Source organism: Hyla sarda, chromosome 10 (assembly GCF_029499605.1).
Source record: "Hyla sarda isolate aHylSar1 chromosome 10, aHylSar1.hap1, whole genome shotgun sequence".
Classification (NCBI taxonomy): domain Eukaryota; kingdom Metazoa; phylum Chordata; class Amphibia; order Anura; family Hylidae; genus Hyla; species Hyla sarda.
In genome coordinates, this window is record NC_079198.1 from 67,527,887 (window position 1) to 67,551,117 (window position 23,231).

The 23,231-nt window shown below is 43.3% G+C and overlaps 1 protein-coding gene across 13 annotated transcripts in view; it reads left to right on the top strand.

Annotated features, from left to right (window-relative positions):
- LOC130293923 (galactoside alpha-(1,2)-fucosyltransferase 2-like) overlaps positions 1-23,195 on the top strand; it is a 338,139-nt gene extending 314,944 nt beyond the window's left edge. For all 13 annotated transcript variants that reach the window (XM_056543215.1, XM_056543212.1, XM_056543208.1 and 10 more), the window contains one exon: positions 20,579-23,195. In XM_056543215.1, coding sequence (XP_056399190.1) covers positions 20,579-21,720 — 1,142 coding nt within the window. In that variant the 3' untranslated portion in view covers positions 21,721-23,195. The remainder of the gene's footprint in view (positions 1-20,578) is intronic.
- The last annotated feature ends 36 nt before the right edge of the window (positions 23,196-23,231 follow it).

Here is a 23,231-nt window from a genome sequence, read left to right on the forward strand (position 1 = left end):
ACGGAATTCCCCTTTAAATTGGCAACCAGTGACCTGCCAAACAGTGACTCTGACATGGATGCCTCCCAGAAAATGGAAAGGATTGAGATCTAAAAAGTACATGAAAATTATACTAATAAAAACAAGTATTTAAAAAAAAAAAAAGTTATGGATCTTGGAATGTGGCAAAAATGTATACATTTTTTTTATTTAGTATTTTTATTGTGCAAAACTATTTATAAATTTTGGTATTACTGTAATCATAATAATGCTGTTTTATTTTGTTTTTTTATTCACTCCCCTCCAACAAAACAAAAATCATTCTTAAAGTGAGTCAATAAGTTGTAAAAACCATTAATATGTTGCTATAAAAAGTTATAGCTCATAGACTGCGAAAAAAAAGAAAAAAGAAACTATTTGGGCAATAAGGAACAAATTGGTTTGGTCACTAAGGGGTTAACTTATAAAGCAATTAAGTTTTGTGATTGTTCCCATAATGCCCTCACCAGACACGAGCTTGTAAATTACTGTATTAGTCACTACAGCTTTAGTGCCAACAAACAAATTTACTACATTCTGAAACATTTCCATATATATATTCTGGTGATTCCGTGACATAACATTAATTCCATACACAGAAAACATTATACGTAGAGCAGGGGTCTCAAACTCAAATTATCTGGGGGCCACTGGAGGTAGCGGCAGGGTGAGGCTGGACCGCATGCGCCCCATACATATAATGCCCCCATCATGTGCCCCTCATCATCCACCAGCAACACCTCCCACCAGTAGTAGTCCCCCCCATCATCCACCAGCAACACGCCCCCCTACCCCCATGTGGTAATAGCATGAGCTGATGGATGATGGGGATGCAATTGCTGGGGGGGAAGCATTAGGTAGGCAGCAGTTTCCCCACATTAGGTAGCATAGTTTCCCCCACATTAGGTAGCTGTAGCATAGTTTCCCCACATTAGGTAGCCATAGCACAGATTCCCAACATTAGGTAGCCATAGCACAGTTTCCCCACATTAGGTAGCCTTAGCACAGATTCCCCACATTAGGTAGCATAGCACAGTTTCCCCACATTTGGTAGCCTTAGCACAGATTCCCCTCATTAGGTAGCCGTAGCACAGATTCCCCACCTGGACTGCGCTACTTAAATCTGCCTGCGGGGACGTGCTGGTGGAGGTGCGCTCTATAAGTGACGTCATCGAATGCACTGAGAATGACATCTGCGTCCCTGTGCGGCCCTTGTGTTGACGTCACTCACCGCGCGCACCTCCGCCAGGAAGTCCCAGCAGGCAAATGTAAGTAGCAGTTTAGTGACTAGGCAAGACTGGTTGCCCGTCATATGTGCACCGGGTCCCATGTAGCAGTGTTTGCTGAAGTGTGTGAAGTCTTCTGGCATTTAGGCTAATTAAGGAATTGCATGTCCTAGGCGTCGGGCAATACAAATTAAGGATCCCTGGTGCGGGCCGCAAATGGCCCGTGGGCCGGGAGTTTGAGACCCCTGACTTAGAGGAATGGGGTGTTATGCTGTACTGCAGATGTCCATCACCATGATAGTTTGATCAAGCTGTCTGAAATGCAGACATCACATGAAGCAGCTATGATTCACAAAATCCCATTTCCACTATGGATGTCATTCTTATAAAAAACTGAAGCCATAAGTGACTGGTGAGTATATCTACTGCCTTGCACATTTATATTTAGTAGAGTCAGGGCCATATCTAGAGCCATGCTGCCCTAGGCAGTGTGTATACAATGCTGCTGTGGCTAGTGCTTGCAGTTACCACTAACTGCTGTGTTACACCTGGGCTCGCCTATATTAAGCCCCATTCATACAGTGGAATTTCAAACTCAATAAATTCTGGCTGAACATTTCATTTCAAACATTTCACTCCATGCACATTACAGGATTTCCCTGGCAGAAAATCCTGCCCCGTAAAGTCAAATTCCAAACAAGAAGATGTTTATTCTACTGACAGAATCCGCTTGCAAATGCATTGCCATCAATGGCATTAGTCAGCGCCTGCTGTGCATGGAATATTCACCTAGAATTTATCTGGGGGGATATTCTGCTGTGTGAATGGGCCCTTATCGTTTTACTTTTTTGTTATTTGAAGGAGGAGGCTGGGTGAGATTAGGTAGCTTGCTTGTGAATTGAATGTAGTTATAGGCATGGTGTAAGAAAAGAAAACCGCCACAGCATGCTATGGGCACTATCTAGTTTGCTCTCTTTCCTTTTATTAAAATATGGAGGTATCTAATAGAAGTGCCATCATGGCAGGCCTAGTGGCCTTTGCTAGGGCCTTCGCTGCCATGACTACCAAACAGCACCCTATGAATGCCTATATTTATAGTGTATCATTGTAATCAGAATGACCCACATAATGCAGATACCAAGTCAGTTTTGAACAGCAGAAAAGGAAAATGCCCAAAAATTTGAAATATTGCACTTTTTTTTTTAATTCATTTTATCTCACACATTTTTGTGTTTCCGTTTCCTCGTATATTTTATGGTGCAATGAAAGGTGTCACTAAAAGTAAAATTAGTCCTGCAAATAAAACTGGCTTTGTGGATGGAAAAATAAGAAAGAGGTTAAATAGGAAGAAGAATCCAGCACTGCAGGTCCAACGGACACAAACACACGGACACAAAACGTGGATCACAGGTACGCGTTTCGGCGAACTCTCTCGCCTTAGTCGTACAAAGGAAGATTAAGATCCTTCTGGTCTATATAGGGGACAGGGGCTCCACCCCCCACCAGGTGAAAACACCTGAGTGGTGTGGGTGGGGCCACTCCCCTCCCACACAGACACAGATTTACTATACAATTCACACTGAAAAAATTGCACCAATAAACTGAATACAAAGATTAATACGATAAATACACAAACAATCATCGTGAAAATACAAATACAGATGCAAAATATCTACTGTGAAATATACATAATAACAAGAAGTTAAATGAAAAACATGTAAAATTATAAACGTGTTATTAATACCCCCACCATCAAAAATAGGGTGGATATACCAACATAAATCAATAAATGCCATAACCAATAATATGTGTATAAAATAAAAAATGCCAAAGGAAAAGGGGTATATAGATATAGTAAAATCTTGTGTGTGTGAACGAGTCTCAAGTCATACTCACATGTGTTAGTGAGTAATGAGAGAACCGTTCACACAGCAATGTTGGAGAATAATATCCGATGGTAATACTCATGCACCAGACCAAAATTATGGATATCTAATGCAAAAAACATGTTTATATTGTATGAGGTGCAGAGTAATTATTGGAGCCACACTAAATAATAAACCTAAGGGTAAATCACTGGCCATGTTGTATATGAACAAATAAATGCATACCTAAAATAATTCAGAATGAAAAGTGCATATATGTGTACATAAAAATACATGTGAATATCTGTCTTGCACTGTTAAGTCCAGTGAAAACCCTATAACTGAAAGAGGTCCGTATAGCACTAATGAACACTGTTAGAAGGAGACAAGCGTGAACAGGAGGCAATAAGGCACAACGATCTCACCACACCCGATGAGGGGCTAATAATATAACATGGTGTCTTGCCTCCTGTTCATACCTGCCGGGAATCTAGTACCCAATTTGAGGATCCAATCGACCTCTCGGTCCAAAAGCTTCCTCCTATGATCCCCTCCTCGTATCGGGACTGTGACATTCTCAATGCCTTGGACATATAGGCTCTGAAAGGAGCCTGCATGATGCTCTGCACAATGCCTACTAACCATGGATATGTGACAGGAGATAAAATGTGGGATGTCCGACAGATGCCTCCGAACTCTCACTTTGAAGGCACCCGTCGTACACCCCACTTACTGGATGTTACACTTCCAACACGTGATACAGTAAACTACAAAAGTAGTATTGCAGTTAATGTATCTTTCCATTTGAAATGTTTCTCCATTACTCGTGGACTTGAATTCTTTGCTGTTCAGCATGATGCGGCAACATATACATTTGTTATGGCCACACTTGTACAACCCTTTATGTTGCAACCAACTGGGTATAGTAACACCAGTATGTTGAAACATACTCGGGGAAATCCTACTTGCAATGGTTCTAGCTTTCCTGGAGACCACTCTAAAGCCATTCGAAAAGACCACAGAATATGCCGGGTCCCCCGAAATCATAGGGATGTACTTCATAACAATTCTATGAATGGCAGTAAAGTCGTCACTAAATTGTGTGACAAAGGTCAAGGGATTTCGGTTCTAATACTCTTCATCCAAGTTAGGGCTGGGGTGTTTCCCCCTCAGCAGCGCTGATCGATTGCAATCACGGGCGATCCGAACAGCACGATTGATGGAGCCCTCTGTGTATCCCTTCTGTTTCAAACGTATACCTATGGCTTCTGACTCCTGAGTGAAATCCTCCTCTCTAGAACAATTGCGTCTGGCACGGATCATCTCCCCCACTGGAAGATTCTTGGTAACGTGGGGGGGGGGGATGGCATGAGTCAGCTCGCAGGATAGAATTAACAGAAGTGTCCTTCCTGTGTGTGGACATGAAAATTTTGCCCTCATGTGCATCACCTGTGAGATGCAAATCCAGGAAGGATACCGTGTCTCGGCACATAGTAACCATGAATTTCAAATTGAAGGGATTGTTGTTTAGGTAGTCAGAAAAATATTGTATGGTCGCTACATCAGAACCCCATATGAATATGAGGTCGTCGATGTAGCGACCATACCACTGGATGGAGGTGGAAAATGGATTGATGGGGTGAATAATGTCTCCCTCTCCCACCAAAACATATATATGTTGGCGAGAGAAGGGGAGAACTTCGCCCCCATCGCCGCACCAGTGATCTGGAGATAAAATTGCTGGTCAAACTGAAAAAAGTTATGACTCAACAAAAAGTCTACCACCTGGATGATATAGTCACATAAATCACTGGGATACTGAGAGTATGTATTTAAGAACCAGACAAGAGCCATCTTCGCCACATAGCACGGTATGACCGAATACAACGATGTCACATCGGCCGTAATCCAGACATAGTTTGATTGCCATTTCATTTGTTCACACATCTGGAGAACATGGCTCGAGTCTTTAATGTACCCCGGAATGTGATGAATTAATGGTTGTAATAGATTATCAATCCAGGAGCACAGTCTCTCATTCAAGGATCAAATGCCTGAGACAATAGGGCGCATGGGGGGAGGGAACACATCCTTGTGGATTTTGGGGAGAGAGTTGAACACTGCAATGACAGGATGTTTAATCTTAATATATTCGGCTTGTTTCTCGCTGATGTGTCCACTCTGTACCCCAAAATCCACAAGGCTGTAGATGCGGGATATGAAGGAGGCGGTGGGATTATTCGGCAGCGGCCTGTATGTGTTGATATCCAACAGCACGTCAAGATTGAGCTGTTGGTACAAGCCGCTGTCGAGAATCACCACCACTCCTCCCTTATCCGCTTGTCGGACCACTATGTCCTCCCATTCACTCAAATGATCTAGAGGTTGTTTTTCAAGAACAGACAAGTTACCCCTCTTTGTTCGCCTGTTTTTGGAGAGAGCCAGTAACTCCTGTTCGACCAGCTCTTGGAAGTGGTCGAGAACCGGTGTTCTTGACATGACCGGATAGAATTCCGGATTGGATGTATGGAATTCAGGTGCTGGCACAGTATCAATGACGCTGTACGAATCCTGTAATTCAGACAATAAGCAAAGATCCCCAAACCCCCTAGCACAACCAGACGGCCCACTCATGTTAGTAGTTTGTGATAGAGTAGAAACATTAGAAGCTGTAGTTAACATATGCTCATCACTTATAGACTCTACAAAATTATCAGATACATCAGGTATATTAGCCACGTCAGTAATGTTAGAAAAATGCTTGTTGATGGTAATGTCTCTCACGAACTTATTAATGTCCAACAGGGTTTTAAATAAATTAAATCTGCACGATGGAGCAAAAGTAAGTCCCTTAGACAACACCAAAAGTTCGTGGGTAGATAGAGTCTTAGCAGATAGGTTGAAGACTGGTATAGTGCTCATCTCCTCCTGTAAGAGTGTGGACTCCGTCTTGGGTGCGCGGTGTTTCCTCCCCGCTCGTCATTTTTTGATGATGACGGGCTGTTGCCTGGGCCCCTTGATGACGTAGGTAGTGGGGAGGAGGAAGCAGTCGGAGCCCCAGATCCTAAGGCATCCGATTGATCTCCCGCATCTGTGGAGTCACCATCCGTACAGGTAAAGCTGACTTTAGAGTCCCTGCCGGCAGAATTATCACGGTTTTTATTTTTGTTGTGACTCCTTCTCCCCCGTCCTTTTTTCAGAATTGATTTTGGTGTGGCCCTAGTATCACTCTGTGGCCATTGATAAACATTTTTCTCCCTATAATCTTGTAGATCACGCATAAATTTAGATTGCTTGACCTCTGTGATCATGGTCTCCATTTTAGCAATGTTTTCTTTAATCTTTTCATCCATGTCCCGAAATGTTGGGTGACCCTCGTATTGCTGAAGGGTCGTTTGCAGTTGGGTGATGTTGTCCCCTGCTTCTATGAGGGCTTGTTCCTCGTACGAGATATTTAAGTTCATAAATTTCAACGAGGAGTCTGTGAGCAATAGTTCCCAGTCGGCTTTGAACTGGTCCCCAAAAATAGTGGTGGGGAATTTTCTTATGCGCAGTCCTCTCGGTATCATGTTATTCTCCACATACTTCTTGAGTGTGAAGACGTCCCACCATATACGGACCTCATTGGTGAGAGCTTTCTCCAACTGTTGCATGAGGATCTTAAGATCCAACGTATTGGTAGTGTCCGTATCTTGTGTGTTAAGCATAGAAGACATCCTTGCTAGACGTGCTTGACGATCATCATCAATGGGTTTCAGGCAGGCACTTGTCGCCATTTTAGCTCCTGAAAATATGTCCCTGATGTTGGAGTGTCGGACAGTCCAATCAATAGAACACACACTCCACTAGTGTCCAGCTCACTGCTCCTAGTTCCAGTGCACGGAAACGTGTGGACTACACGTTTAGAAGCAGGTTAAATAGGAAGAAGAATCCAGCACTGCAGGTCCAACCCAAGGAAGCTGTTTATTGCATATAAACACACGGACACAAAACGTGGATCACAGGTGCGATCACACCTGTGATCCACGTTTTGTGTCCGTGTGTTTATATGCAATAAACAGCTTATTTGCGTTGGACCTGCAGTGCTGGATTCTTCTTCCTATTTAACCTGTTTCTACACGTGTAGTCCACACGTTTCCGTGCACTGGAACTAGGAGCAGTGAGCTGGACACTAGTGGAGAGTGGGAAAAATAAGAAAGTTATGGCTTTAAGAAGGCAAGGAGGGGGAAAAATAAAACCACAAAATTGAAAATGTATCTGGTCATTAAGGGGTTATCCACCTTTTGTAGATGTTACTGGGTTAGGAATATTATAGAAGGAAGCATGTCATGAAATAGGATCTTTTGTTATTGAAAACCTGACATATCTTCCTAATCACATTTTTGGTTGCTAAGTTGAATACAAAGGTATGACTAATCTATTTGCTTTAGCTCACGGGAAGACAATCTACCTGTACAGCCGGTTCTGCAGCAGAGGGGCTCTGAGGAGGGGGGGGGGGGGGGGGGCACACCAGCAATAGGAAATTTCACTTGTTAACTCAGGTCCTATTCAATCTGTAAAAAATAACACAGACCCTGTATTATGTCAGCCAATCACAAAGCTTCTGTACTCGGCTCGGCTGCTCTGTGATTGGCTGATGCCGTGTATGTGTATCAGAGGTGTCATCTTGTAAGACATAAAGAAGAGGAGAACAGACAGAAAGAACTCTGCAGTATCCTTCAGTAGAGGTTCTGCTGGGAGCTATCCCCTTCACTGCCCTAGACCACCAGAGTTGGGTTTATATTTAACACACGTATTTATACAAAAAACTTGTTAAATGGATGGTAAAAACAGATTCTGCTTGATCAACATTTAAAAAAATGTAGTCTTTTAAAACAATATAAGATTGGTGGGGATCTTACTGTACATTTCAATAGGAACATAAACCTAAAGGCAGCAGTGTATCTACAACTAGGCCAAAAAGACCATAGTTCACTCAGTTAGACCGGCTGTACTTATTTTGTCAAAAAAGTTTGATTTTTTTTTTCTTTTTTTAAAGTATCACAATAATACAAAAACTATGTAAACACTTTCTAGAATAAAGATAACATGTCAGTTTTACAGTAAAGTAAACTGCATAAATTTCCCCCACAAACAAGGAAGGTGGTGGGACTGGCCTTGGCACGAAGGGGTTGTGCACATTTAGATTAGAGGGGTGCCCAAGTTTAGCCAGACCTAGGGCAGCACAAAAAACAAATACTCCACTGCCTGAATAACATTTTGGAGGTTTACATAAAAAAGACATTGCTCTCAAGCAATAGGAAGTGATGTCCATAATATTGTGGTAGGATCGCATGTGACACCAAAAGTTCAATCTGGTATGCTAGATTCTAGGGTAAGAGATCATTTTATTCTGTTTTCTCCTTGGCTCTGTCTGTGGCATCTGCATTCAACTTGCTTTGCTCCTTCTTCCTTATGCCTTGTTCAAGAACACTTATAACAATCTCACAGTGGCATACTCGTGTGGGCGGTGCTACTCAGAGATTGACACATCTTTCTATATGCACACTTATACAATAGATAGCTGTCAATCACTGATTAGCACCACCCACCTGTCCACTTAACCCCTTAAGGTCCCAGCCCAAATATACCTTAAGGACCTGGCCATTTTTTAAACATCTGACCACTGTCACTTTAAGCATTATTAACTCTGGGATGCTTTTCATTCTGATTCCGAGATTGTTTTTTCGTGACATATTCTAGTTTCTGTTAGTGGTAAAATTTTGTCGATACTTGAATCATTTCTTGGTGAAAAATTCCAAAGTTTGATGAACAAATTGAAAATTTTGCGTTTTTTTTAACTTTGAAGCTCTCTGCTTATAAGGAAAATGGATATTCCCAAAAAATTTTCTATTGATTCACATATACAATAAGTCTACATTATGTTTGCATCATAAAGTTGACATGTTTTTACTTTTGGAAGACACCAGAGGGCTTCAAAGTTCAGCAGCAATTTTCCAATTTTTCCCAAAATTTTCAAAATCGGAATTTTTCAGGGATCACTTCAGTTTTGAAGTGGATTTGAAGGGCTTTCTTATTAAAAAAAAATACCCCACAAATGACCCCATTATAAAAACTGCACCCCTCAAAGTATTCAAAATGACATTCAGAAAGTTTGTTAACCCTTTAGGTGTTTCACAGGACTAGCAGCAAAATTAAGGAGAAAATTCAAAATCTTCATTTTTTACACTCGCATGTTCTTATAGACCCAGTTTTTGAATTTTTACAAGAGGTAATAGATGAAAAATCCCCCCAAAAATTGTAACCCAATTTCTCTCGAGTAAGGAAATACCTCATATGTGGATGTAAAGTGTTCGGCGGGCGCAGTAGAGGGCTCAGAAGGGAAGGAGCGACAATGGGATTTTGGAGAGTGAATTTTGCTGAAATGGTTTTTGGGGGGCATGTCACATTTAGGAAGCCCCTGTGGTGCCAGAACAGCAGAAAACCCCCACATGGCATACCATTTTGGAAACTACACCCCTCAAGGCACGTAACAAGGGGTCCAGTGAGCCTTAACACCCCACAGGTGTTTAACGACTTTTCCTTAAAGTCGGATGTGTAAATGAAAAAAAAATTTCACTAAAGTGCAGTTTTTCCCCCAAATGTATCCTTTTTACAAAGGGTAATGGGAGGAAATGCCCCCCAAAATGTGTAACCCCATCTCTTCTGAGTATATAAACACCCCATGTTAGGACTTAAAATGCTCTGCGAGCGAACTACAATGCTCAGAAGAGAAGGAGTCACATTTAGCTTTTGGAAAGCAAATTTTGCTGAAATGCTGTTTGGGGGGCATGTCGCATTTAGGAAGCCCCTATGGTGCCAGAACAGGAAAAAAAAACACATGGCATACTATTTTGGAAACTACACCCCTCAAGGAACGTAACAAGGGGTACAGTGAGCCTTAACACCTCACAGGTATTTCACGACTTTTTGTGAAAGTTGGATGTGTAAATGAAAAAAAAATTTTTTCACTAAAATGCTGTGTTTTCCCCAAATTTAACATTTTTACAAGGGGTAATAGGAGAAAATGACCACCAAAATTTGTAACCCCATTTCTCCTGAGTATGGAAATACCCCATGTGTGGACGTCAAGGGCTCTGCTGGCGCACTACAATGCTCAGAAGAGGAGGAGCGCCATTGAGCTTTTTGAAAGAGAATTCGTTTGGAATGGAAGTCGGGGGCCATGGGCGTTTACAAAGCCCCCCTGTGGTGCCAGAACAGTCGACCCCCCCACATGTGACTCCATTTTGGAAACTACACCCCTCACAGAATTTAATAAGGGGTGCAGTGAGTATTTACACCCCACTGGCGTTTCACAGATCTTTGGAATAGTGGGCTGTTCAAATGAAAAATTAAATTTTTCATTTTCACGGATCACTGTTCCAAAAATCTGTCAGACACCTGTGGGGCGTAAATGCTCACTGTACCCCTTACTACATTATGTGAGGGGTGTAGTTTCCAAAACAGGGTCCATTGTTCTGGCACTATGGGGGCTTTGTAAACACACATGGCCTTCAATTCGGGACAAATTTTCTCTTCTAAATCCCAATGGCGCTCCTTCTCTTCTGAGCATTGTAGTGCTCCCGCTGAGCACTTTACATCCACATATGGGGTATGTTCTTACTCAGAAGAAATTGGGTTACAAATTTGGGGGGGGGGTTCTATTTTCCCTCGTGAAAATGAAAAATTTAGGGTAACACCAGCATTTTAGCGAAAAAAAAAATATTTTCTCATTTTCCCATCCAACTATTTTGTCAAACACCTGTGGGGTGTAAATGCTCACTATACCCCTTGTTACATTCCGTGAGGGGTGTAGTTTCCAAAATGGGGTCACATGTGGGTATTTATTTTTTTGTGTCTATGGCAGAACCGCTGTAAAATCAGCCACTCCTGTGCAAATCACCAATTTAGGCCTCAAATGTACGAAAATTTTACACCCACATTTGAGGTATTTCCGTATTTGGGGTAAGAAATTGCGTTACAAATTTTGGGGGTCTTTTTTTTGTTTTACCACTTGTCAAAAGTATGGGGAAAAACCAGCATGTTAGTTTAAAAAATAAAAAATAAATTTACACTAACAGGCTGGTGTAGACCCCAACTTTTCCTTTTCATAAGGGGTAAAAGGAAAAAAAGCCCCCCATATTTGTAGTGCAATTTCTCCAGAGTTCGGAAATACCCCATATGTGACCCTAACTGTTTCCGTGAAATACGACAGGGCTCTGAAGTGAGAGAGCGCCATTCGCATTTGAGGACTTCATGGGGATTGCATAGGGGTTAACATAGGGGTATTCTACGCCAGTGATTCCCAAACATGGTGCCTCCAGCTGTTGCTAAACTCCCAGCATGCCTGGACAGTCAGTGGCTGTCCGGAAATGCTGGGAGTTGGTCATTTGCAACAGCTGGAGGCTCCGTTTTGGAAACACTGCCGTACGATACGTTTTTCATTTTTATTGGGGGGGACAGTGTAAGGGGGTGTATATGTAGTGTTTTACTCTTTATTTTGTGTTAGTGTAGTGTAGTGTTTTTAGGGTACATTCACACTGGCGGGTGTTTACAGTAAGTTTACCGCTAGGAGTATGTGCTGCTGCGAAAAATTTGCCGCAGCCCAAACTTGAAGCAGAAAACTAACTGTAAACCTGCCTGTATGAATGTATCCTGTACGTTCACATGGGGGGGGGGGGGGGGGGCAAACCTCCAGCTGTTTCAAAACTACAACTCCCAGCATGTACTGACAGACCGTGCATGCTGGGAGTTGTACTTTTGCAACAGCTGAAGGCACACTGGTTGGAAAACCTTCAGTTACCTAACTCAGTATTTTCCAACCAGTGTGCCTCCAGCTTTTGCAAAACTACAACTCCCAGGATGTACTGATCGCCGAAGGGCATGCTGGAAGATGTAGTTATGCAACAGCTGGAGGTACACAACTACAACTCCCAGCATGCCGAGACAGCTGTTTGCTGTTTGGGCATGCCGGGATTTGCAGTTTTGCAACAGCTGGAGAGCTATAGTTTATAGAGACCACTGCACAGTGATCTCCAAACTGTGAACCTCCAGATGTTGCAAAACTACAAATCCCAGCATGCTCAGACAGCAAACTGCGATGTGGGCATGCTGGGAGTTGTTGTTTTGCAAGATCTGGAGAGCGACAGTATAGAGATAATTGTGCAGTGGTCTCAATCTGTAGCTCTCCAGCTGTTTCAAAACTACAAATCCCAGCATGCCTAAACAGCTCTCTGGGCATGCTGGGAGTTGTAGTTTTGCAACATCTGAGGGCTACAGTTTAGAGACCACTCTATAGTGGTCTCAGACTGTAGCCCTCCAGATGTTGCTAAGCAACTCACCGGCTTCCGTAGGATCCACGGAGCTGCGTCACCGTCCTCTTTTTCCGTCGATCGTCGCCCGCTGCCGCCGTCGATCGTCACGCGCTGCCGTCGCCGATGGGTGAGTGGACTTCGGCGCCAGTCCTGTGTCGTTTCCCTGTTCTGCCCCGCCTATTGTGGGTGGGCAGGATGGGGAAACCAAAAGTAAAGCACCCCGCCCCCGATCTGCTATTGGTCATCGCGTCTTGATGATCAATAGCAGGGACAGGAGGGGTGGCACCCCTGCCACCTCACTCCTAGCGCTTCAGGGGATCGTGGGTTTCTTGGACACCCGCGATCCCCCTTCTATTCCGGGTCATCGGGTCACCATAGACCCGAATCGGCGCAAATAGCAAGTGTGAATTCACTTGCAATTTGCGCCGATCGCCGACATGGGGGGGTCTCATGACCCCCCTGGGCATTTGCGTGGGGTGCCTGCTGATCGGTTCGGTCCCCGGAAGCCAGGGCGTATCCATACGCCCTAGGTCCTTAAGGGGTTAAAGGGGTTATCCAGGAAAAAACTTTTTTTTTATATATATCAACTGGCTCCAGAAAGTTAAACAGATTTGTAAATTACTTCTATTAAAAAATCTTAATCCTTTCAGTACTTATGAGCTTTTGAAGTTAAGTTCTTTTCTGTCTAAGTGCTCTCTGATGACACCTGTCTCGGGAACTGCCCAGTTTAGAAGCAAATCCCCAAAGCAAACCTCTTCCAAACTGGGCGGTTCCCGAGACACGTGTCATCAGAGAGCACTTAGACAGAAAAGAACAACCTTAATTTCAGAAGCTCATAAGTACTGAAAGGATTAAGATTTTTTAATAGAAGTCATTTACAAATCTGTTTAACTTTCTGGAGCCAGTTGATATATATAAAAAAAAGTTTTTTCCTGGATAACCCCTTTAACCTAGAACGAGCAGAGTTTTACATGAATAAATGACAAGTTATCCTAAAACTATTCAAACAAAACTATACTGTATATCAATATGCTTAGCTTTTCCTTCTCCTATATAATGCCTGCAGATTGTAATGCAATTTCAATGTGACAGGTTCCCTTTAAGCATTTAAGCAGTACTTGGCTGCCTAAAAACCTAATGTTATTTTTTTTGACTTTACTAAATCTAAGGTTCTGTTCACATTAGTGCCATGGTGTGACTTGGGTTCAGCACTGGGACATGATTTCCTTTTTTGAGTGGAACCATGGCACACAATGGACAGCAGTGGCAAGTGACAGTCCCCATTGACTCTGCTATGCTGTCCCACGTTTTGAAGGGAAGAATGGCACTCTTAACATAGGCATGAATTGAAAAATAGTTTTTCTTTAAAGGGTTAATAAAAGCCTTATATCTGGCAAAAACTGTATAAATAGCTGGACAATTAAAAAGTAATTAAACCAATATGTATTTATAGTTTCTAAACTATGGGGGATATTTATTAAAGTTGTCTATGTCCCGCATCAATATAGACCAAACTACAGAGGGTTAGGCCGGTCTATTGTGCGCCTCTTGGTTAGGCCGGTCTATTGGGCGCACGACTCTTGATAAATTCTGTGCCCAGACTTTGAAATCTATGCTTTAGACTGTATTTAAACCTGCTCCAGTATGGTCTGACATTTCGGCGTACTTTCAGTCGAAGCGACTTGTCGCTGAAAAGTCGCTTTTGATAAATTCAGCACCAATGCATTTTTCTGTCTAAAATAGACTAGAATGCATCATGTTCTAAAAATCCTCTAAAGCAAAGTCGCAAAAGAGTCACACATATTTAGACTGCAACTTTCTGTGCGACAAATTTAGACAGGAAAAAACTGTCTAAATCCTTTGATAAGTCGTCCCCTATGTCTATATTTGTAGAAGATACGGCACTCTCGATAAGAGCGTGGATGCACGGTTAGGGTCCAAAACCTTTTTGCAATCAAAGAAATAATAACGCAGCACACCACTTACCATAAATACGAGAATTGATTTTATCATAGCCATCCAACTCCTCCGGATTCCTGTGGAGGAGTAGTAAATCAAGGAGCAAATAGCGGTCAGACAAACCATGTGGTAGGTAGGTGATGGGCGACCATAGTTGCAGGTGACTATGTCTAGTCAGCAACTGGGAAAATCTCATGGCACTACCACAGCACTAAACCCTGTCTCCTCTTTTATTTACTGTATACAAATGCTTTAAAACATAAACTTTTTATTCTCTGGTGTCATGGGTAAAGAAGATAATTACCGATTGCTTTTTTTTTTTTTTTTGCCTCAAATTACTTAAATCACAGTAAAAATGGTATTCAGCCAGTTACAGTACTGCTAGTAAACCACAATGTGTGAACACAGCCTGAGAGCCTTCTCCATCCCCAATGGTTATTTCGCTTGTTGCAGCTTTATCAAGGTCTTGCAAAAAGATCATTGCCAGCTGGCAACTTTTTTTATGGGAGAAAACTCTATATCTTTAAACTTTTATATCTAACTGTAATGACCAGCACACATCTATCTATATATATAAAACTCAACGTGTGTGTGTATGTATGTATGTGTGTGTATGTATGTATGTATGAATATGTGTATGTTCCAGCATCACGTCCAAACAGCTAAATATATAAACATGAAACTTGGCACACATGTTACTTATATGTCAACAACAAACATAGGATAGGTGATTTAACCCTTACTCACCCCCATTTGCCAGGGGCAGGGTTTATGTTTAAAGTCCCATACAATTCAATGGGAAATATATGTTACTGCTTAACTTCCAAACGGCTGGAGATATTTCGATAATACTTGGTCACATGTTACTTATATGTCCACTTAAAATATAGGATAGTTAATTTAACCCTTAACTACCCCCATTTGTGAGGGTCGGTGTTTTTGTTTAAAGTCCCATGCAAATCAATGGGAAATGTATGTTCCCACATAACTTCCATACGGCTGGAGATATTTCCTGGTACTAGAGATGAGCGAACTTACAGTAAATTTGATTCGTCACAAACTTCTCGGCTCGGCAGTTGATGACTTTAGTCTGCATAAATTAGTTCAGCTTTCAGGTGCTCCCGTGGGCTGGAAAAGGTGGATACAGTCCTAGGAGACTCTTTCCTAGGACTGTATCCACCTTTTCCAGCCCACCGGAGCACCTGAAAGCTGAACTAATTTATGCAGGATAAGTCAGCAACTGCCGAGCCGAGAAATTTGTGACAAATCAAATTTACTGTAAGTTCACTCATCTCTACCTGGTACACATATTACGGGTCAGGATACGGGGACGAGATACGAGGACGGGATAGGAGGTCGTGATAGGATAGGAAGTCGAGATATGAGGACAGGATAGTAGGTCGGGATAAGAGGTCGAGATAGGAGGTCGGGATAGATGGACTGGATAGAAGGACGGGATAGGAGGTCGAGATAAGAGGACGGGATAGGAGGTTGAGATAGGAGGTCGAGATAGGAGGATGGGATAGGAGCTCGGGATAGGAGCTCGGGGTAGGAGGTCAAGATAGGAGTAAGGGATAGGAGGACGGGATAGGAGGTCGAGATAGGAGGCCGAGATAAGAGGATGAAATAGGAGGACCGGATAGGAGGACAGGATAGGAGGTCGAGATAGGAGGTCGAGATAGGAGGATGGCATAGGAGGATGGCATAGGAGGACGGGATAGGAGGGTCAAGATAGGAGGGTCGAGATAGGAGGGTCGGGATAGGAGGTCGGGATAGGAGGACGGGATAGGAGGTCGGGATAGGAGGACGGGACAGGAGGATGGGCTACGAGGATGGGATAAGACGGGATATGAGGACAAGATGTGAGGATGGCATATGAGGTCGAGATAGGATGACGGGATAGGAGGTCGGGATATGGGGTTGGGATATGACAACAATATGAAGGACGGATGTGAAGTCAAAAGCTTCCTCCTTTTGTTTATTTTCCTCCCCAACAAGGATTAGGAAGGAAAAACCAGGCAACGTCGGGTACTGAGCTAGTTATCTATATAAATAAAACTCAACGTGTGTGTGTGTGTATGTATGTATGTTCCACAAAAACTTCCAAACGGCTAAAGATATTAACATGAAACTTGGTACACATGTTACTTATATGCCAACAACAAACATAGGATAGGTGATTTAACCCTTACTCACCCCCATTTGCCAGGGGCGGGGTTTTTGTTTAACGTCCTATACAAGTCTATGGGAAATATATGTTACTGCATAACTTCCAAACGGCTGGAGATATTTCGATAATACTTGGTCTCCATGTTACTTATATGTCCACTTAAAATATAGGATAGTTAATTTAACCCTTAACTACCCCCATTTGTGTGGGTCGGGGGTTTTGTTTAAAGTCCCATGCAAATCAATGGGAAATGTATGTTCTCACATAACTTCTGTACGGCTGGAGATATTTCAATACCTGGTACACATATTACGGGTTGGGATAGGAGGTCGAGATAGGAGGTCGGGATAAGAGGACGGGATAGGAGGACAGGATAGGAGGTTGAGATAGGAGGACGGGATAGGAGGTCGGGATAGGATGACGGGATAGGAGGTCGAGATAGGAGGCCGGGATAGGAGGACAGGATAGGAGGTCGAGATAGGAGGTCAGGATAGGAGGTTGAGATAGGAGGACGGGATAGGAGGTCGGGATAGGAGGACGGGATAGGAGGACGGGATAGGAGGACGGGATAGGAGGTCGAGATAGGAGGTCGAGATAGGAGGTTGAGATAGGAGGTCGGGATAAGAGGTGGAGATAGGAGGACGGGATAGGGGGTTGAGCTAGTAGGACGGGATAGGAGGTCGGGATAGGAGGACGGGATAGGAGGACGGGATAGGAGGTCGGGATAAGAGGTGGAGATAGGAGGACGGGATAGAGGGTTGAGATAGGAGGACGGGATAGGGGGTTGAGATAGTAAGACGGGATAGGAGGACGGGATAGGAGGTCGAGATAGGAGGTCGAGATAGGAGGATGGGATAGGAGGACGGGATAGGAGGTCGGGATAGGAGGTCAAGATAGGAGGTCGAGATAGGAGGTCGGGATAGGAGGATGGGATAGGAGGTCGAGATAGGTCGAGATAGGAGGTCGAGATAGGAGGTCGGGATAGGAGGATGGGATAGGAGGACGGGATAGGAGGTCAGGATAGGAGGTTGAGATAGGAGGACGGGATAGGGGGTTGAGATAGTAGGACGGGATAGGAGGATGGGATAGAAGGACGGGATAAGAGGACGGGATAGGAGGTTGGGATAGGAGGTCGAGATAGGAGGTCGAGATAGGAGGACGGGATAGGAGGTCGGGATAGGAGGTCGGGATAGGAGGATGGGATAGGAGGACGGGATAGGAGGTCGAGATAGGAGGTCGAGATAGGAGGTCGAGATAGGAGGTCGGGATAGGAGGTCGAGATAGGAGGTCGGGATAGGAGGACGGGATAGGAGGTCTAGATACGTCGGGATAGGAGGTCGAGTTGGAGGTCGGGATAGGAGGTCGAGATAGGAGGTCGGGATAGGAGGTCGGGATAGGAGGTCGGGATAGGAGGTCGGGATAGGAGGTTGAGATAGGAAGTCGAGATAGGAGGACGGGATAGGAGGACGGGATAGGAGGTTGAGATAGGAAGTCGAGATAGGAGAACGGGATAGGAGGTCGGGATAGGAGGACGGGATAGGAGGACGAGATGTGAGGATGGGATATGAGGTTGGGATATGATGACGGGATAGGAGGTTGGGATATGAGGACAGGATATGGGGTTGGGATATGACAACAATATATGAGGATGGGATATGAAGTCAAAAGCTTCCTTCTTTGTTTATTTTCCTCCCCAACAAGGATTAGGAAGGAAAAACCGGGCAACGCTGGGTATTCAGCTAGTTATCAAATAAAGAGTTATATTTCAGGCTTCTTTTACCTAGACAAGGAGCCATGTACAGGTTTATTTTTATATCTGTTTGCCTATTTACTATGTTACTGTGGTGTCCCGGTACCGTATTGCATACCGTACCTAGTGTAGAGGTCCCCAAATTCAGAGTAACTACGTTCAGGTAGGGTTCCTCAGGTGGGATAGCCCCTAGTCGCCTCTCCTCAAGTCTATCTCTAATGATAATATATGTATATATTTAATAATTATATATATATATATTATAGTAATGTATAGTACTTACTTTGTTTAGTGTTGCAGGACCTTCGGTCATGTGACCATGCTAGTCACCTCTATGGTATGTTGTAGGACCTTAGGAGGTCCTTGGGTCACGTGTTACCCACAAATCTCTGTAATGGTGATTGACATTAGTATGGACCAATTAGCACTAGTACAGCTCCTGCCCATATAAGGGAGCTGCGTCCAATTATCGCTCTCTTGGGGTGCTGCTCTCGTGGATGTCGGACTAGCAGGATGGATCTGCGCAACTTTCAAAGACACGCTAGGATTTAAAAACCTTCCGGCCTCAGCAGAACTAAAACCGTGAGTTCAAATCTAAATCCCCGCTAATGCTAGCGTGACTACTGGACCGCAACTAATTCCCCTAAATCCAGTGGAACAACGCACAGTACTAAAAGACTCTAAATGCTAAAGTCCCAACCTTTGTCAATCTCCAAGGAAAGCCGTTGTTATGCTTCAAGACTGTTGTGTTATTGAAGCTTGCAGAAAACCTTCAGTAAAAGTTAATACTTTTCCAGAAAACTCTCCGTTTGTGGACAATCTATTCTTCTCTACCTCCCTATCGCTCTTGGGAAGAGTGGCAGTAGAACAAGTGTTACTGAGGAGCCCTCACCCTGGCATCACGAATAGCAAGGGTTAACAAGCACCCTTTAATTACTGCACAGCTACACTCCCCATACCCTACATCCCCCAGGCTATCACATTACTATTAATTTGTATCTCCAACAGGGTTTATGCAATTTCTCCATCTATAAAACATTAGGGGCAATTTGCCTCTCGCTAACACAGGAGAACATTTGAAGGAGTACTCCTGTGCTCCAGTGCTCTGAACATTTTGCTCAGAACACTTGGAGCAGATGGCCGTGATCGTGACGTCACAGTCACGCCCCCTCCATTCATGTGTATGGGAGGGGGCATGACGTCCATCATGCCCCCTCCCATAGACATGAATGGAGGGGGCGTGGTCGTGACATCACAAGGGCATGGCCATGACATCTCGATCACGGCTGCCCGCTCCAACAGTTCTTAATAAAATTTCAGAACACTGGGACACGGGAGTACCCCTATTAAAGTCTATGCAGATGTTATTCTTTGTTGAATTTGTACCCAAGAGCCGAGTGCTGCAAGGCAACAGTACTGAGCACTCAGCACTGTCACGATTCGGCTGGCAGGAGGTGGATCCTCTGTGCCAGAGAGGGATTGGCGTGGACCGTGCTAGTGGACCGGTTCTAAGTTACTACTGGTATTCACCAGAGCCCGCCGCAAAGCGGGATGGTCTTGCAGCGGCGGTAGTAACCAGGTCGTATCCACTAGCAACGGCTCAACCTCTCTGACTGCTGAAGATAGGCGCGGTACAAGGGAGTAGACAAGAGCGAGGTCGGACGTAGCAGAAGGTCGGGGCAGGCAGCAAGGATCGTAGTCAGGGGCAACGGCAGGAGGTCTGGAACACAGGCTAGGAACACACAAGGAAACGCTTTCACTGGCACGATGGCAACAAGATCCGGCGAGGGAGTGCAGGGGAAGTGAGGTATACATAGGGAGTGCACAGGTGAACACACTAATTAGAACAACTGCGCCAATCAGGGGCGCAGTGGCCCTTTAAATCGCAGAGACCTGGCGCGCGCGCGCCCTAGGGAGCGGGGCCGCGCGCGCCGGGACAGGACCGACGGAGAGCGAGTCAGGTACGGGAGCCGGGGTGCGCATCGCGAGCGGGCGCCACCCGCATCGCGAATCGCATCCCGGCTGGAGGCGGTATCGCAGCGCACCCGGTCAGTGGATCTGACCGGGGCGCTGCAGTAGCGAGGATGTTGCGAGCGCTCCGGGGAGGAGCGGGGACCCGGAGCGCTCGGCGTAACAAGCACGCAGCACAGAATAGTCTGTGCTCATAATAAAAAGATGCTTTATATGTTTGGATTTTGTGTATAACATAATTAATAATTTTTTTTGTTTTTTAACAGGTATTCGATTCTTCATCAATGAATCAGTCTTACCCTCCAGAATTCAAGAAAGACACCAGACAAAGATGGAGTTACCCAAAAAGAAAAAGAAACTTTTTCTCTTGGGCTGCCTATTTATGTCAGTCCTTACATTCTTTGTATTATACCGGTTACAGAAACATATAGAATTTTTGACATTTTCTGCTCACCTGCCTATATCTTTAATATGCCCAGAAGAAGACGACAACAAATCTTCAGAAATGAAAAAAAAGGAATCATATAGTACTGAAAATGAGATAGTAGCTAAATGCAAACATTCAGGAATATGGACCATAAAACCTGAAGGTAGGCTGGGAAATCAGATCGGTGAATATGCTGCATTGTATGCCCTGGCCAAAGCAAACAGGCGTCAGGCTTTTATACTTGCAGATATGTTTAATTACTTGTCACCAATATTTAAAATCACACTGCCAGTTTTACATAACAGTGTTGCCAGGCATGTCCCCTTTAAGGAATACTGGATACATGACTGGATGTCAGAGGAATATAATCACATTGAGGAGAGCTTTATTAAACTCACTGGCTTTCCTTGTTCATGGACCTTTTTTCATCATATTCGGGAGGACATTCAAAGAGAATTTACAATCCATGACCATCTTAAGAATGAGGCCAGCCAAGTTTTGGAAAGCATTAAAGGTTCCCGAAAAAATGTCACCTACATAGGAGTCCATGTCCGAAGAGGGGATTATGTTAACGTCATGCCAAATGTTTGGAAGGGTGTGGTCGCAGACAAGGGTTACTTGGAGAAAGCCATGAATTATTTCAGAAATAAATATAAAGAACCGGTTTTTGTAGTGACTAGTAATGGTATGACATGGTGTAAAGAGAACATTGACAATTCCAAGGGAGATGTCTACTTCTCTGGGGATGGCAATGAGTCAACTCCAGGTAAAGATTTTGCACTTCTGGTTGGTTGTAACCACACCATCATGACTATTGGGACATTTGGGTTCTGGGCAAGTTACTTGGTTGGAGGAGAAACTATTTACCTCACTAACTTTACACTTCCTGAATCGGAATTCTTGAAGCTTTTTCATTATGATGCTGCATTCTTACCAGAGTGGATGGGGATTCCAGCTGACCTATCTCCACTACGGCACTGAAAACACTGGATGGAAAGCCAAAGCTGCCTATAACATATACACTTATACAGATTTATTATATTATTTATGAAGAAAAAATTGCTAAACAAGTAGACATTTTGACAGAGCAAAACATTTTTGTAAATTGCTATGTTTTATTGTGATGATGAATTTGACTATTTATTTGTCAGCTTTCTAAAACCAGATTCTATATGGTCAAAATGTAACAAATATTTTTGTAATATCTACTGCATAGAGTTGCACAAAGCCTATACAAAGGCATAACGTAGTACATTGTCCGTGCTATAGGAACCATTAGGTATTTTTTTTTATGTTAAATGGGTTGTACAGGATTTGAAAACATGGCTGTTTTTTTTTTTTTATTGTGAATAGAATTGCAGGTTAGTGCCACTGGAATAATGCCGGATTTCAGTGGTATTCTGCTGCTCTGTTCACATGGTAGAATTACCACGGTAGCAACATCTGCCACGGAAATCCTGATTACGGCAACCGCAATAACATTGAACATGTTCAATGTTTTTGCAGATTCCACAAGAAAATGCATTGCCATCTATGAGACAATGCATTTTCGAGCGGTCCTAGCGCCAGCATGTTCTGCTGTCCGTGGAATGTCTGCACGGAAATTTGTCGTGCGGACATTACACCATGTGAATGTAGCCTACCACAGTTTTGGGGGAAAATACAACCATGTTTTCCATATTCCCACAGAACTTACTTCTTACTTTTGTTGCATTCTTATAGTTTGTATATCTTTATGTTGTGAATGTTTTGAATTTTAGGCCAGACACTTGAACATTTTGATGTTGCCATTTTGACATGTGACACAGTGGTTCTGTCTGATTTAATTTCTTACATATAGTCAAGCTGTGTTGAATTTAAGGCTGTGTTCACATGTTATGGTCTTGCCACTAAAATGTCAGTACAAATTGTGTTATTGTACTGCAATTATGCACACTGGGGTAGAAACAATGGGCGAGATTCTCAAAAACTACTGTAATTTCTATTCCAGCGATATTATTCACACCTTTTTTTTTCTCTTCACATTTTCAAAGGTCTTTTGTGCTGCTGTGAAAATATGTGAAAATTCATTTTCGCGCCACCTTAGTTTTTTTTTCGCGCCTCAAATTTATTTATTTTTTGCAGCCATATTGGATTTTTTGGCACCAAATTTTTTTTTTATAACCTTTTTCAAGAATAATTAATTTTTTTAATAATTACTTAAATAACACCTTTTCCCAAAAAAACTATAAAAATACAACTATTTCTGTGATGTCTACACTATCAAAAAGCTGGTGGGAAATTTTTTATGTAAACTGGACTCTCACCCCTTTGAAAATATCCTGTAAAGGAGACAATATAGTTTTACAAAACTAACGTGAACAGTGTAAACCGCGGCACAAAGCTCTTTGAAAATGTGGTTGATACTATTTTCCTCATTGTTACCACGCTGTTGGCTTGTTTTTTGCCACAATTTTGAAATTACTAAGGGCATAATGATTATCAAAATTGTG